Here is a 16,583-nt window from a genome sequence, read left to right on the forward strand (position 1 = left end):
ATATATATATATATATATATATATATATATATACTCACTCATATATAAATGTATGTATACTCACACATGCGCGCACAATATACACATGAAATGCACACACATATATACGTATATACGCACACACACACACATGAAGACTTCTTTCGCTTTCTCTCTTTACACTTCCCTGGCTTCTTTTTCTGTCATCGCTCTTTCCGTTTCTTCCCCTTAATACCGACTCACGTTCTGTTTCTCTCTCTCTTACGCCTTCTTTTGCCTATCTTTATAACCTCTAGTTACCCTCTCACTATCCCTCCGGCTTTTAAACCCTTCGCTTTTTTTCATCTTACGTCTCTTTATCTCTTTCTTTCTCTTTAATTCAGTATGCTTTTCCCTAACCCACTCACACTCCGCTTCTCCTTTTCGTCGTCCTTCCTATATAATGCCGTAATTATCTTTATATATATATATATATATATGCATGTATATATCATTGGCGTCCTTATTCTCTTTTTCTTGTTCGGTAATCTATGTGTTTTACCCATTCTCTCTCTCTCTTTCTCCCGTTTTCTCTCATTCGTTTATTACTCTGCCTCCTCTCCTCTTTCTCTCCCTCTTTTATTTTCTTTTTCTCCCCCTTAGCTTCTGTTTATGCTACACCACCTCCCTTTTGCCATTAAAGCCTTAGCAATGATATCCTTCCGCGCTCGGCGTAGCAATTTACTCCCCGTCCTATGCCAAGTAACTCTGCTTCACTGCTACTCTTGTCGTTCAATAGAAATACTTGTACACCGCCGCCCGCCCGTCGATTAGCGCTATTACCGCTTTAAACACCCATACTGTACACACACAAGCACATTTCAACCTATACATTGACGGTCTGGGCAATTTATACTAAAACAGCAATAATACATGAGGACGGAATAATTCCAAATCAAAAGCGACGTCGGATTCTTTTTTCTTGTTATCTTTAGCCACCATATCACCGTTTAACATGTAACTACATTCATTGATTCTGTAAGAAAGCGACGACTATAATATATATTTTGTATTTTAATTTTATTTTGTTTTATATTCAAGCACATACGTTCACTCAACGTCACAAACATTTTATATATATATGTATACGCACTCAGTTATACATAAATTGGAGAAAAAAAAGAAACACTATACACATGTTTACGTATATGTTGACGGTGTTGATATATAACAGCAAAAGAAGCGATAGATTTTATGTGAGCTGATCCTAAATATTCCGCTCTCCCGCCTTCACATTGTACATATAGATATATAGATATATATATATATATACGTATATATATATATATATATATATATATATATATATATATATATATATATATATATACATACATAAATATATATATATATACACACACACACACGAAATATATTCCCACTGGATTTTTAAAATTTATATATATATATCTATAAATTATATATATAGATAGGTATATATCTAAAGAAACTACCCTTTTTTGTAAAGAAAACCCCCAAAAAAATTACGAAAGAAAGGTGTTTTAATCTATTCTTTCTTGCCATTTATATTTTTTCAAATCAGTTTTTCTCAATCGCTCATTTCGGAATTTCAAAAGGAAAGATAAATACATACACACATATTTATCTTATATATATAGATTACATCTGAGTGTGTAAATATATATATGTCTGATTGCTTTATTGGAGTTAGTTTCCCTGTTCCTATTGGTTCATAATCTGCATATATATATTTATACATAGATCAAAGTCGGAATGGAAATGCTACTTAAAACGACTTTACTTGTGTTCGGTCTGTTGTTGGCAGTACTACACAGCCAGGCCTCTACTACCGTCCCATTGTCACAGGTGAGTAAATATAAACCTATACATTATTCTAATGGTTATATTTGTTTAAAAATACATTAAGAATTCATTTGTGTTGATACACACACACACTTAAATACATAACTATCTATCTATACACACACACACATGTATATAATGTGTTTACGCCAACAGTTATGTCGCTATCTCAGTGACAATTTCAACAGGGTTTTTCACAGGTACACTTCCATATACCAGTTGAGTACACTGTTATATTTTGATCTTTTTTCTTTTACATACACACCAAGTCTTCTCTCTTTTTGTCTCACTTTACCGACATACAAACATGCACAAATTTCTATGTTAATGTTTGTGACCATATAATCACATTTCATGTTAATCTGGAGCAATAACACTCGCACTACTCTCACTTTTTCTCTTTCTCTACTCGCAGACAGGGTTCCATTGATGAATTTTAAATAACCCATACAAAGTTTGTATACCGAAATCCTTCCTCATTTCCTAGCACACATATACATGCCCACATGTACACATATACATGTGCGTGCATTCCTATAAAATAGAGTCGGAAAGTGTCTATTGTTCCGCCAACCGTAATTTCTTCGGATCTATAGGTTTTAAGCATCGTAGTTTACGAATGTGTAGAAACGAAAAGGACATATTTCAGATTTATTTTACGCATGATTTTGAAGAATCAAATTCTTTGATGTTTAAGGCATATATATATATATATAAAATAACATTTCAAAAGAAAGTCAAATTACGGGAAGCGTGGGGTACTTTTCCTTTTTTTTGTTTTATTTTAATTTTTTAACTGGTTTGTCGTAGTCTACGATGCCTAAAAGAGTTCCAAAACAAAAAATTAATTACGGTTTTTGCTGCTCTAGATAATTTCAAATTAGATGCTAAAAGAATACCACAAGTACGTGTGTGTATCGCTTCCTTCTCTCTCTCTCTCTCTCTACACACACATCTATAGCTATCTATCCCTATATATATATATATATATATATATATATATATATATATATATATACGCACGCACAAATATCGCTCACGGAATGAATGCCTTGCATACAAACCACACATAATAAACACATATAAACCCTTGGCGTACATGCGTGCTTCATAGTACTTAAGGAAAACCTGACACATAAACATCCAACAATACAAGCTATCAGCCGAAAATTTATGAAAGGATAGGACGAGAAATGAGAATCTCAGAAAACTAGTCCTATAGTGTCGATGTGGTTATTAAGCTTAGCATGAAAAACGAAACCAACCAAATGAATACATTTAAAATAGGAATTAAAGTTAAGTCTTTGTGCCGCCAGGCGATATGAGAGACAATTTAATGTTTCGGACAACACCCCTCTCCTGCTTAATGAACGGAAATAATGCCTTCTACGAAACATACTTCATATTTCTTTAATATATGTATATAAAGATTTATATATTCTTAAAGCTTATTGTATTTTGGTAGGGTCATTATACCAATAATAATACTACACACACAGTGCATGTCATTATTATTGATGTAATGACTCTCTCAAGACAAGATTTGTTGCAACACGATTTCACATTAAGAATCGTGTAAACCAAATGCAAAAGTGAAGTAATCTCTTTAAAGGTTTGCTGGAAACTTAATGAATCCGACTTCCTTCCGAACGTTTGAACACACGCGCGCAAACAAAAGCATTATATCTGACTGAGGTGGACAAAGCAGATAGAAACAAAATAATCTACATACGTTAGTAAATTGACTTGGCACATAAGGTAGACACACATACGTCGGTGAGTGTGTATGTATGTGTATATATATATATATGTTAATTCTGTATATATATATATAAAATTGCTTTAGTCTTAATTGCAATGACAAGATGTTTGAAGATAGAGAAAATATTTGAAAAAGGTATGGGAATTAATGAAGGTTTATTCACACCCATACATCCACGAATTTTTATATTCATGTATGCGTGAGTGTACACTCATGCATATACATACATTTGTTCTATTTATACACACATGCACGTATCCCGTTGCTGTGGTTTCTGTCAGACATAGTATTATCGTACACTGAATCTTGCTAGCGCCCCTATACCATAATATCAATTAGTTCTAAAGATAATTCTTAACGACGGTTCGATTATTCTTAACAGATTTTGGAAAGAACGATGACCAAATCATCCATTTACAGACAGACATGCACACTCATTTCTGTTTGATATTAGCCTGCCTCTTTCTCATAAATGTGTGTAACGAAATTCCAAAGACCAGGTTTTGTAACTAACATATAATTTGAGTATTTCGAAACTGATTTTGCTTTAGTGATGAGGAAAAGCAATTACTAAACCACTAATACATATATGCATGTATGTATGCCCACCCAATCCAACTGGTTTCAGAATTATATGGCATCCCTACAGTTCGGTGCCTACTCCTCGCCGCTGACTTTTATTTCATCGCAACTTTGACAATTGCATATTTTTAAACGAAATTTTGCTGATGCTTTTCTCGAGGGTGTACAATTACCTTGATAAAATATAGAAAAGAGTTTTTTGCATGCACTTCTTTTAACTAGACTTTGTGATCACACCTTTGTGATTCTTTAACTCAAGCATTTTTCCACCTTTTTTCAGATTTATAGACTTCGAATATCAACATTTGGTAATTTACACACAAAGATGCATTTCTTCAAAACATTTAAAAACTCGGGGTGGGGGCGATAATCCCTATTATATGCCAGCATGTGTGTGTGTGTGTATGTGGTTCGAAATTGTACAAAAGACGGAAATAGGTTAGGGAACAACAAATGCGGTGTATTTGACGCTTGTGATCACAACTTGTTACTTGCAGAAACTAGATTGAAAAACATAAAATGTAAACAAGACAGAAAGATAGGTATACACTCATATAGACAGATGACCATGATAAAGGTGTGGTTATGGGTAAGGTGTAGCGAGTTGAAATTGATGTAGAATTGCGATGGAAGTATTGAAGGTGGTGCTAGAAATAGTTTATATTTGTAGGTCCATTATAACCAAATGGCGAAAAAGTTTGCAACCACAAGGTTCCGAGTTAAACTTCACAACATTGCATCATAGATAAATGTCATTTTCTAGAGCCTTAGTTTGAGACATACAATGTTTGTGAAACTGGGTGTGTGGAAACTGTTTAGAACCCCATCAAGGAGATGCTGTGATTCGAAAGATACAGTCATGTCACACACTGTTCTTCCTGAGAATTAAGTTAAGGGTACATGTGTCTGTGGAATGCTAAACCACTTAATTTGGAAACAGGAAATTCAGTACATGAAACAACTGAATTCTCATAAGAATGACAGAGATCATACACATACATTGGATGTCTATGTGTAGACATATACATAGGTATCATATATATACATATATATATATATATATATATGGTTTCAGCAAGAGACTGTGGCCATGCTGGGGCACACTATTAGTGTTAATTCTTATTTTAGATTTATTTACTAGCCTTGTCTCCAGAATCCACTCCTAGTGAAGGAGTGAGTTGGACCTGGATGCCCTTCTTTGTGTTTCTTACTGTGATGTGGGTTCATCTGATATATCAGATAAAATTTTGTGTAATTGTTCTTGGAACATAGCCACATTTACTTCTCGTAGATCTCTGTGGGCTTTTCCAAGCTATTAAAAAAAGTTGTGGGTCTTTGAACCCTAAACTGTTGCAGTATTGGGTCCTTACAAACCAAGTAGATTCCTTGATACTATGCAATGATTTAAATTCCAGTGAATGGTATAATTTTCAGTCCCAGAGTTGAGATCTGTCAGTAGCATAGCTGGTTAGAGTGGCTGTCTATATGATTGAGGGCATGTCTCCGAGAGCCACCACAAACAGTAGTTGTACAGCTACTTGAAAGACTCCACTTGGTATTGATGTTTCCTCAGAGAGAAAGACGGAAGAGGAGCAGTATTGGCTGCAACTGTCCTGACTTCTATTTTTAAAAAGTCATGCAGCTACTCCCTTAGTTTCTCAATGATACCAGTGTCATGCAGTTTGTGACATATCATTCCATGATATATATATGTGTGCTTGTGTGTCTATACATATATATGTATAAGCAGAGGTTTGTACGTATATATATGTATAATCATCTGGTTTCAGGTTCAGTCTCACTGTGCTGCACCTTGAACACGTATCTTCTACTAAAGCCCCTAAGCCACCCTTGTGAGCAGATTTCGCCAACAGGCACTGCAAGAACCCCATCATATATACATGTATGTGTATGCACGTGTGTGTGTGTGTATACACCCTTGTCTTGGTATCATAGGATGCTTGTAAATCAACAATCTATCATACAAATGTTCATTTCCAATTTTTTGTGGGAAAATGTTTGGCCTTTAGGAAATATTATTGCCTTGCATGGAAACCAGAGAATTTGATAAGAAGTGCATCCAACCATAGAAAATCTGCATCAACACATAAGTGTATATGTTCATATACACATATTATACACACACACACACTGATGAGTGTGTGTGTGTATATCCAGGCTATGAGGTTAAAAAGCTTGCTTCCCAACCATGTGGTCTTGGGTTTAATCCCACTGAGTGGCATCTTGAGCAAGTGTCATTAACAATAGCCCTGAGTCGACCAAAGCCTTATGAGTGGATTTGATAGGTGGAAACTGAAAGGAGCCCATTGGGTGTATGTGTAGAAGTGTACCTAAAAGAACAAACTGAATAATGAACAGTGTTTCTGATGAAAATTAAGCTTGAACAGCAAAGTGAAATTTGATCAGTGAACAAACAAGCAGACTATGCATGTGTATAAGGGACTGGGAACCCATTGGGATTATTACTTCAGATTTCCATTGTCTTTCTAGAGGTCCAAGCCACTGGGCGTACACAGACCAACCAGAATATGCCTTCTATAATATGAGTTTGTGACGTTAAGTTTTCTTCCTCCCATCAATTTCTTAATAGCAGGTGTGGAAGAGGGCTTCTTGCTATGAAGTCAGCAGATGGGCTGCTAGAATACTTCATTGCCAATCTAAAGCTAGATTCCAGCTTAACCTCAAAGTTCTCCCATGACTCAGCTTGGATGTTTTAACTGTTTTTGCTGCAACTTTTCTTGCCTCACTGTGCCATTTGCACAAAAGAGGAGACTTAGTTCTAAGCCAAGCTCTGTAAGCTTCCTTCTTTTTCTTGGAATGCATCTTTGAATTCTTGGTTAAATCAGAAGTTTCTTTATCACCTGACACCACATAGATCTACTTTCACCCACAGCATTGCATAACCAAAGAGGAAACTGCTGAACAGAACAATTTCCACTTCACTTTAACATACTCAGTTTGTTTAGGAAAGGCTGAACTTGGATGCAATAATGTCCACATATTTGTCTCTGATCTCATCATCTACTAGGGCTTCCCACTTGTAAGTCACACTGGTCTTACCAGTTTTGCAAGTTCTCCTTACTGTTGATAGTCTCAGATTGCATATAACTAAGTGGTGATCAAATACATAGTTCAGCCCCTCTCTTTCTAATAAACATCCTGCACAGACTCAAAGAGGTCCAAAATGATTACAAGATCAATCAGTGACCTCTATATGTGTGTGTGTGTGTGTGTGTGTCTTTGTCTATATCCACCACTTGACAGTTGGTGTTGGTTTGATTATGTAACTGAACCCTATAACTTAGCGGTTCAGTAAAAGTGACTGATAGAAGTATCAGGCTTAAAAGGAAAAAATAAGTACTAGGGTCAATTCATTCAACTAAAAAGTCTTCAAGGTGGTGCTCCAGCATGACAGGAGTCTAATGACTGAAACAGATAAAAGATATGTAATTATGTATATTATAATTTTTCACGTGTGTTAGACCATGTGTGTATATATATATATATATATATATATATATATTTATGTATGTATGTATGTATGTATGTATGAATGTATGTATGTGTACATTACATTAGACCAAAGCAGTACTTCAGTAGTTCTGTTGCTAATTCTGGATATAATAAAAGAAAATAAAGTTAACTCTAGCTGGATTTAAAATCAGAATGTAAAGATATGTAACTTAAATATTGCATAGTATTTTTAGTCTGTTGCTCTGCCATTGCTACTAATCTTGTGCCCTAGCTGAAACATGTGGTCACTAAATGTAGCACTATAGAGAAGATGATAGGCAAGTCTTCCTCATAATTTCACCATATACACAGGGTCATATAATCTAAAAAAACAAGAACTAGTGGTCAAGGCTGAAGTGCATTCTTTCATAGTTCTGATGCTTGATCGCAGTCATCCTTGGAGTTGAACAACAACATTAATAATAATGATAGTGATAATAATGGCTTTTGATTTAGGCACAAGGCCAGCAATTTGAGGGGAGAAGATTAGTTGATTAAATTGATGCTAGTACTTAACAGATACTCTTTTATCAACTCCAAATGGTTGAAAGGTAAAGCTGATCCAGGCAGGATTTGAACTCAGAAGAAATACTGATGCCCTAATGCGTCTACCAGTTTGCCACCTAATAGTAATAATAATCCTTTCTATTACACACACACGGCTTGAAATTTGTAGGGAAGAAAGAGGAGTTGATTAAATTGATTCCGGTGCTTCACTGATACTTATTTTATTGACACTAAAAAGATGAAAAGTAAAGTCAACCTTGGTGGAATTTGAACTTAGAATGTATATATGGATGAAATACCACTGAGTATTTTGTCTAGCATGCTAATGATTCTGCCTGGCACAAGTCCAGCAGTTTTGAGAAAGTGGAACAGTTGAGATCATCAAACCCAATACTTGATTGGTACTTTTATTTTATGGGCCCCCAAAGGCTGAAAGACAAAATTGACCTCAAAAGGATTTTTACCTAGAATGTTAAGAGCCAGAATAAATGCTACACACCATTTTTCTAGTGCTTTAACAATTCTACAAATCCAGTTGTAATAAGCGCTATCGTAGGTTTGAAGGTGCATATTTCAATGGAGCAAATACAAAGGCAAAGTCTGTAGGATTTGCACTCAAAAGGGTCATAACTTACTACTATAAGACATTTACTGAGATACCCCAGATCTGCAATTCGTTGCCATCTCTTAATGATCCATTTTACTATAGGCACAAGGCCTTAAATTTTGGGGGATGGGGAAGTCGATCACATCAACCCCAGTACCTGAATGGCACTTAATTTACTGACCCTGAAAGGATAAAAGGCAAAGTTGACCTCGGCAGACTTTGAACTCAGAATGTAAAGACAAACGAAATGTCGCTATGCACTTCACCCAGCATGCTAACAATTCTGCCACCTCACCGCCTTTTTTGCCATTTCTTAATGATGATGATAATAATATATAATTAACTTAGTTTCCTGTTATCTGTGCTGTGTGTATGTTTGTTGTTACTCTTGTATGTGTGTGTGTATGTAAATTTATTACATGAAGACATCTCTAAAATAGATAATATTGATGGGGAGTCAATTAACTCTACTGTATTATGTCATTAAATGTTAGGAAAGGCATAGACACCACACACTCACAGATTCCAACCTATAACTTTATACTTTATTCTAATAATTACTAATAAATGGTTTCCAATTTAGGTACAAGGTCTGCAATTTTGAAGGCAAGCGGTTAGGTAATTACATTGATCTTAGCAATTGACTAGTATTACCTCAAAAGGATGAAAGGCAAAGTTGACCTTGTCAAGATTTGAACTCAGTCTGTAAAGATGCAGTACAAATACTGCAATGCATTTTTTGCTGATACTCTGACTAAGACTACTGTCATCATCATTATCATCATCATTGTTTAACGTCCGCTTTCCATGCTAGCATGGGTTGGATGATTTGACTGAGGACTGGTGAACCAGATGGCTACACCAGCCTCCAATCTGATTTGGCAGAGTTTCTACAGCTGGATGCCCTTCCTAACGCCAACCACTCCAAGAGTGTAGTGGGTGCTTTTACGTGCCACCGGCACGAAGGCCAGTCAGGTAGTACTGGCAACGGCCATGCTCAAAATGGTGTATTTTACGTGCCACCTACACAGGAGCCAGTCCAGCGGCATTGGCAACGATCTCACTTGAATGTCTTTACAAGTGCCAGGAAGGTGACGCTGGGCACAGGTGCCATCACGATTTCGCTTTTGCTTGCCCCAACATGTCTTTGCAAGCCGAGTTTAGTGTCCAATGAAGGAGACGACGTTGGCATGGGTGCCAGTCGTCGAATTTAGTTCGATTTCGATTTCACTTGCCTCAACAGGTCTTCACAAGCGGAGTTTAGTGTCCAATGAAGAAAGGTACACATAAGTGGGTTGGCTACACCCCTGGCAGAGGCCTTGGATTTAGGTCTCACTTGGCTTGAAGGGCATGCATGCTTAAACAATATATATAATGTCCTATGTTGCTGGCATTGTATTTAATACAGAGCAGTCATTTGTGACTTGGTGAAGGTAGCAAAATTCTTCTTGGATATGGCAAAGGTATTCTGAGAGAATGACCAAAGCTGGAAGCTGCATGGTTTGTGTGATTACAGCTACTTCTGACTGAATGCAGTGAGGAAAAAGTATGCTACATTGTGGGTCGAAACAAACTGGACATTTCCATGGTAGCATCAAAGCCATTTGGCACTGCTGGAAGAGACATACTATTGACAGGTACCAAAACTATTATCTGCTGTTTAGGTAAGGAATGTCCCTACAGTGCAAGCTATATTTTATAGGCAGACAGACATAACACATTCCCACATATACATACAAGAATTTGTAACAAATCTTTTTGTTTTTAGCCATTGTCTGAGAAATGGTTTGTCACTGGTATGTGACTATCAAGAGTCTGTGTTGGAAGAATGCTTGGCAGCCTGGAATGTTCTATATCAATTCTTGGAGTTTTAGAATAGAAATCCTATACCTTATGAAGAAGTTACAGAAGTGGGAAAAGGGTAAAAATGGAAAATATCAAAATTCTTAAGACAAAAGCAAATTACAGCCCATCACACTATCTGCGACCTGGTCACTGATATAGTTATACAGCAACTGGCCTAAGACAAGACTTGACTAGCTTATATAGGCCTAGGAGTTTTATAGTTTTTTTCCTCTGATGACAACTGGAATGACTGAGAGAGAAAAAATTATATCTAAAACCCTGAGACCTATATGTACTCACCAACAGTCTTCTCCCAAGCCAGTTGCTGTGAAACCGTATCAGTGGCTAACTTGCAGATATTTTGACAAATGTTGACACCAAATATTAAAGGATTGAGTTAAGTTTTTGAATGGGTAAAATGAGTTCTCCACAAACCTTTAGAATTATAATTATCATCGTATGAAAACATAGGAATAATAAAAGTGAAAGAGGACATCTATTCTGATATTTCACCTGGTCCTTAAAATCAGTTGAGGATGATTCTAATTGAGTGCCAGCACTATTTTTACTGGGGTAGATTAGATTTAAAAAAAAAAAATGCATATGCTGCTGTTGTGGTAATTAATATCAATTCCCTTCACAGATGTGACTGAAATGAAAATGGTTTCTATGCCCAGTGACAATATCAGGAGTCACATGATATTGGGGAGAGGATGTAGAATGCTTTAATGTATAAATTAATCAGTTGGGGTTGATTGCCTCTCTACTTAGTTAACTAAGTAAAAAAAAAAAAAAAAAGGGGTGGGTAGGGCTAACAGATGTGATTGTAACCAGAGCATGACTCTATATGACTATATCAAGAGTGAAGCCAGTAAACCTTGATAGTGCTGAGAATGTGTCCTAATTTTGTTTTCTGAAACACAGCAAATATAAAGAATGTAAGTTGTAAGGAGTGTGAGACTACATCCAGAATTAACTCTGGATAACTTAATGCCTGTTGCAGTGATAGAGAAAGAAAGAGAGAGGAACTGAGAGTGTTAACCATGGTGGAGGTTGTGAGTAGTAGTAGGGAGAAGACTCCTCCAAGTGGTGGTAGTGAGGGAAACTCCTTTGAGTGTTAATGGTGGTGGTGGAAATACTGAGAGAGAGAGAGACTCCTTAAAATGGCAGTTGGGGCAAGGGAGAGACTCTTTAGAATGTTCATCCCATCACTATTTCAAAGTCAGCAAAAAAGAACTGAAATTTAAGAACAACATCCTCTCCCCCCCCCCTGCTCTCTCTCTCTCTCTGCTTCATTATTAACCACACATGCACACACATACTAAGGAGTAGGGGTAAAGAAGGAAGCTTTATGACAAGCAAAATAACTGCTCTCTAGACAAACTGGTATATGTGTATGAGGGTGTATGTATGATTATGTGTAGCACCCCCTCCCCCACAAAAAAAATAACAATGATAAGTTTCTATTGAATACCATACAAGAAAGATTCTCGATTTATTAAAATTATCTATGCTTCCAGGGTGGTGGTGAATGGTGCCAGCTCAAAAATCAAAAGAGGTGATAATACATTCTTCTAAAATTTTCCAAGTTGCTATCCTTTTAAGGGAAAAAGAATCTGATTGTCAAGAGACAAGAGGACAGCTGTAGACATCTGTTTTTGCCCCAGTAGGCATCATCAGCATAGCAGCTGTCCTATCTTATCTCCAGCAAATGAGACACTCAAAACATGAAAAAAAAACTTTAATGGCTTAGGTAATTTGCATAAATGAAACAACATGGCCAGTGGCTTGTGTGTATATTTACTTCCCAATCACATGGATTTGAATTCAGTCTCATTGCTAGTGTCATCTTGGGTGACACTATCATCCCAAGTCGATGAAAGCTTTGTGGGTTGATTTGGTAGACAGAAACTGAAAGAAGCTCATTGTGTGTGTTTGTGTAGTTTATTTATAGACATGCATATTTATACATTATATATTTGAATATATATATACACACATTATGTATGTTTGTGTGTATTTATGTGACTAAGTTGATATTTACCTTGATTTGTAAACAATGGCTTCTTGTTCTCCATATAAATATGTTCATGATGTTAGTTGTTTGATTAACTCTGAAATAACTTGGAAACAAGTAGATAATTTCAAGAATCAAAACTTTTCTGAACTTAACATGTAATTGAGGGAAAGAGGACTGCTATGGCCACACATTCGTGCCTCAGAAGGTGGAATCAGCACAATAGTTGTCTTTAACTCTAGCAAACAAGTTCTTAGCTATTGGTTATCAACAGAAGGTTTCTCTCTTGAATGAAGGGTATATTGTTCAATGCTTGTGCAATACTTCACATTAGCAAGACCTGGGCCTTAAATGCAAAAGAATTGCAAATGTTGGAAAAAAGTATATTCCACTTAATATTTTAATGTTAGCATGTATTGAGCCACTTAGCACAAATGAGTTGAGAGATAAGTTGGGTATAAGAAGAATCAGATGTTATTTATATGAGAGGAGACTGGCTGATATGGACATGTGATGCATAAAGAGATCAGTTTTTTTAAGAGGTATTGAGAGCTTAGTGGATGGAGCATGATGAAGGAAGAGACCAAGGAACACATGAGAAGCAAGGGTGAAGGCTGATCTTAAAAGGCTGAGCCTCATGAAAATGATGAGAAAAGAGTATAACTTACGCTGAAGTACTGTTTGGGAGAGAATCTTTACAATTCATGCAAACATGGGAAAACTTATGTAAAATAATGATGATAATGATGGAAATCAAAATGCATGTCTATATTTGGGTCTCTCTTCACCATTATGTTCATATTAATTCTCCAATTACTATCTTCTCTTCATTATTCTCTCTGTATTACCTTCTCCCCTTATTAATGTACGTATATACTATCATTTCGTTTCTATCACATCAAGGCAACTTTGCTATGAGGGACAGCATTTCATTGAATTTATATGTATCCAGCCATTCCCAGGTGATCATCCCTTCTTTATTGCTAACCATTATCCCCTATCACTCTCTCATCACTCATCCTCATCACTATATTTATATCTATGTCAGTTTCATCCAAGGTAGGCTAATCCAGCCCCAACTGGTAAATCACAGCATCATAAACATAAATTCTCAAGTCATGCTTGGTGATCACTGTTAATGCATTAATTCTCAATTCCAATAGTAGACACTTTACACACAAGGATCAAATCTAACTTTATGGTATTAATCCATGTTTCTAGCTGCTGCTTTACTGTTTATGGTCTCCCAGGAGGACATCTAGTAAGTCAGCATCACAGTTAAGTTCACTCTAGAAAAGATTTTTAAAAGTTGAAGAATGTCAAACTGACAGTGACAGTGATGAAAAAGTTCAGAGAGAATTATGAGGATTCAGCAAAGGCAAAAGTGATCAAATACTTTTAGCTTGCATAGGCCTGCTACACTTACTGGCCATATGTCAAAACCAGGACTGTGATGACCTACCCAACCCATGGTAGTATGAAAAACAAATGTGATAGTGACAAGTGAGTAATAAAGGAAGGAGTTAGAGAAAAGAAACAGTCATAGCAACAGCATGTTTATTTGTAAGGGGATTGAATCAAAACAATATGAACAGTACTGAGGGGAAAGAAAGTGGAAGGAAGGAAAGCATGTGATAGCAATCCTGGAAGTAAGAGTAATATATATCAATAATGAGTGAGCAGGAAGGGAGTAATGTGTGTGTGAGAGAGAGAGAGAGAGAAAGTGAGATGGATAAAGAATGTGGAAGGAGTATGAATATGGACAGGTGTCTGATGCCATCTCTCCATCATAGTGATGGGAGAGAGGTTCAATGATAATGTTGAATACATGCAGTGCCAACGCCATCCTTGTTGCACAGGCAGCTTGGCACAGTAAATAGGAGAGAAGAGTGATGAGGGAAAGGAAGTAGACCTAACAGGAATGAATGAGAGAACTAAATGTAGATACATTATTTACATTTGACAGATATTTGTCCACATCTTGTTTGTTGTTAAAACAACGTTTCGGCTGATATACCCTCCAGCCTTCATCAGGTGTCTTGGGGGAAATTTAGAACCTGGGTTCTCATTCCTAAGGTATTTTTCAATGTTATTATTATTATTATTAATATCAATAATAACATCGAAAAATACCTTAGGAATGAGAACCCAAGATCGAAATTTCCCCAACACACCTGATGAAGGCTGGAGGATACATCAGCCAAAAAGTTGTGTTAAACAAGATGAGAACAACTATCCATCTAATGTACATAATTCCTCATCTCTTAAATATAAAACTGTAAATGTAGATATATTATACATCCCAACTTCCATCACTTTAATGTCTGTTTTGCCATGCTTGCATGGGTGGTCAGGTTTTCTCCTAAACTGTCACCACTCATTGCTGTCCTATACCATGTTTGTAAGGTTCAGCATTTTAAGATCAGTTTTCACCACTTAATCCCAAGTCACCATTGATCTTCGTCGTGGATTCCATCCATTTTGAATGCCCAGCACTTAATTATACAACTATTATCCTCCATAAATATTCACACATCTGTTTTAGTGCAATCTTTGCTACTCTTGCTATAATGCTAGATTCAAGTTTCCAGATGCATGGAAAGAGGAAGAAAAGGGGCAACAAAAGAACAGTATCAAGTTGCAGGAACTATCAGACATTCTAGTGGACAGCCATGTGATTTAAAGAGTGATTAAGAGTACAAAGATATGGAAGGCAAGTTGAGAGGCTAATCATGTCCTATGTCTTGTCACATTTACATATTCACATAATTCTTTTATTTGTTTCAGTCATTTGACTGCACCCATGCTGGAGCACCACTGTTAGTCAAGCAAATCGACCCCAGGACTTATTCTTTGTAAGCCTAGTACTTATTCTATCGGTCTGTTTTGCCGAACCGCTAAGTCATGGGGATGTAAACACACCAGCATCAGTTGTCAAACGATGTTGGGGGGAGGGGACAAACACAGACACGCATATATACACACATATATATATATATACACGACGGGCTTCTTTCAATTTCTGTCTACCAAATCCACTCACAAGGCTTTGGTCGGCCCAAGACTATAGTAAAAGACATTTGCCCAAGGTGCCACGCAGTGGGACTGAACCCCGAACCATGTGGTTGGTAAGCAGGCTACTTACCACACAGCCACTCCTGTGCCTAAGAAAAACCTAAAGACCTGTCCTGTTTCTTCACCAGGACTCTATGATAGTATGAACCACAGTTTTACAGTTGTTTACCATGATACTTAGTTTGTACTACAGTTTCTCAGCAATTTGCGAAGATGCTATGACATCTCTGCTATTTGCCAAGAGACAATGATCGAATGTAACACAATGTCTCTATCTTGTAAGAGTAATATATTCATAAAGCACCGTCTTAGTTGTCAGGATTCTATAAATCATATTTGTGTAGTTATTGGTGCATATGTGGGTGTGGTTGTTAGTGGATGGATGTGTAAATATAGTTTTTAGATGTACTTGTATATTTCTTTTTTAGTTGATGTACTTGTGTGTATATGTGTAATGGTATATAAATAATAAAAAACATCCTGCGATTTTTGAAACGCCGTTAATCTTTGAATGATAAAGAAATCTTGTCAGCTTTGACTGACAATGACATTCTATAACTCACTGTAAGCCTTGGATGCCACTCTCCAATATGTCCTTATTCTTATACAATATGGTGTGATTTGTGAGAGATTTGACTTCTACTTTTAGCATAGCGTATTGCACGACCATGTAGCAGTTCCCTCGTTGCGTCGAAGAAATCTCTAGTTTTTATGAAAGCTGACAGAGAAAAGAGATGTTGATGTTTTTTGCCAGCAAAATCACTGTTTTCCATCTTCTTCCATGACTCTGGTTTCTTTTTTATTGATTTCCT

General features: G+C 36.5%; 1 protein-coding gene across 3 annotated transcripts in view; it reads left to right on the top strand.

Moving 5' to 3' along the window:
• Window positions 1-694: 694 nt before the first annotated feature.
• Window positions 695-16,583, top strand: part of LOC106882728 (uncharacterized) — a 176,770-nt gene continuing 160,881 nt past the window's right edge. The window contains exon 1 of one of the 3 annotated variants that reach the window (XM_052967298.1): window positions 695-1,845. In XM_052967298.1, the coding sequence (XP_052823258.1) occupies window positions 1,753-1,845 (93 nt within the window). In that variant the 5' untranslated portion in view covers window positions 695-1,752. The remainder of the gene's footprint in view (window positions 1,846-16,583) is intronic. The other 2 variants (XM_052967300.1, XM_052967297.1) reach the window with 2 other exon arrangements.

Source organism: Octopus bimaculoides, chromosome 4, assembly GCF_001194135.2.
Source record: "Octopus bimaculoides isolate UCB-OBI-ISO-001 chromosome 4, ASM119413v2, whole genome shotgun sequence".
NCBI lineage: Eukaryota > Metazoa > Mollusca > Cephalopoda > Octopoda > Octopodidae > Octopus > Octopus bimaculoides.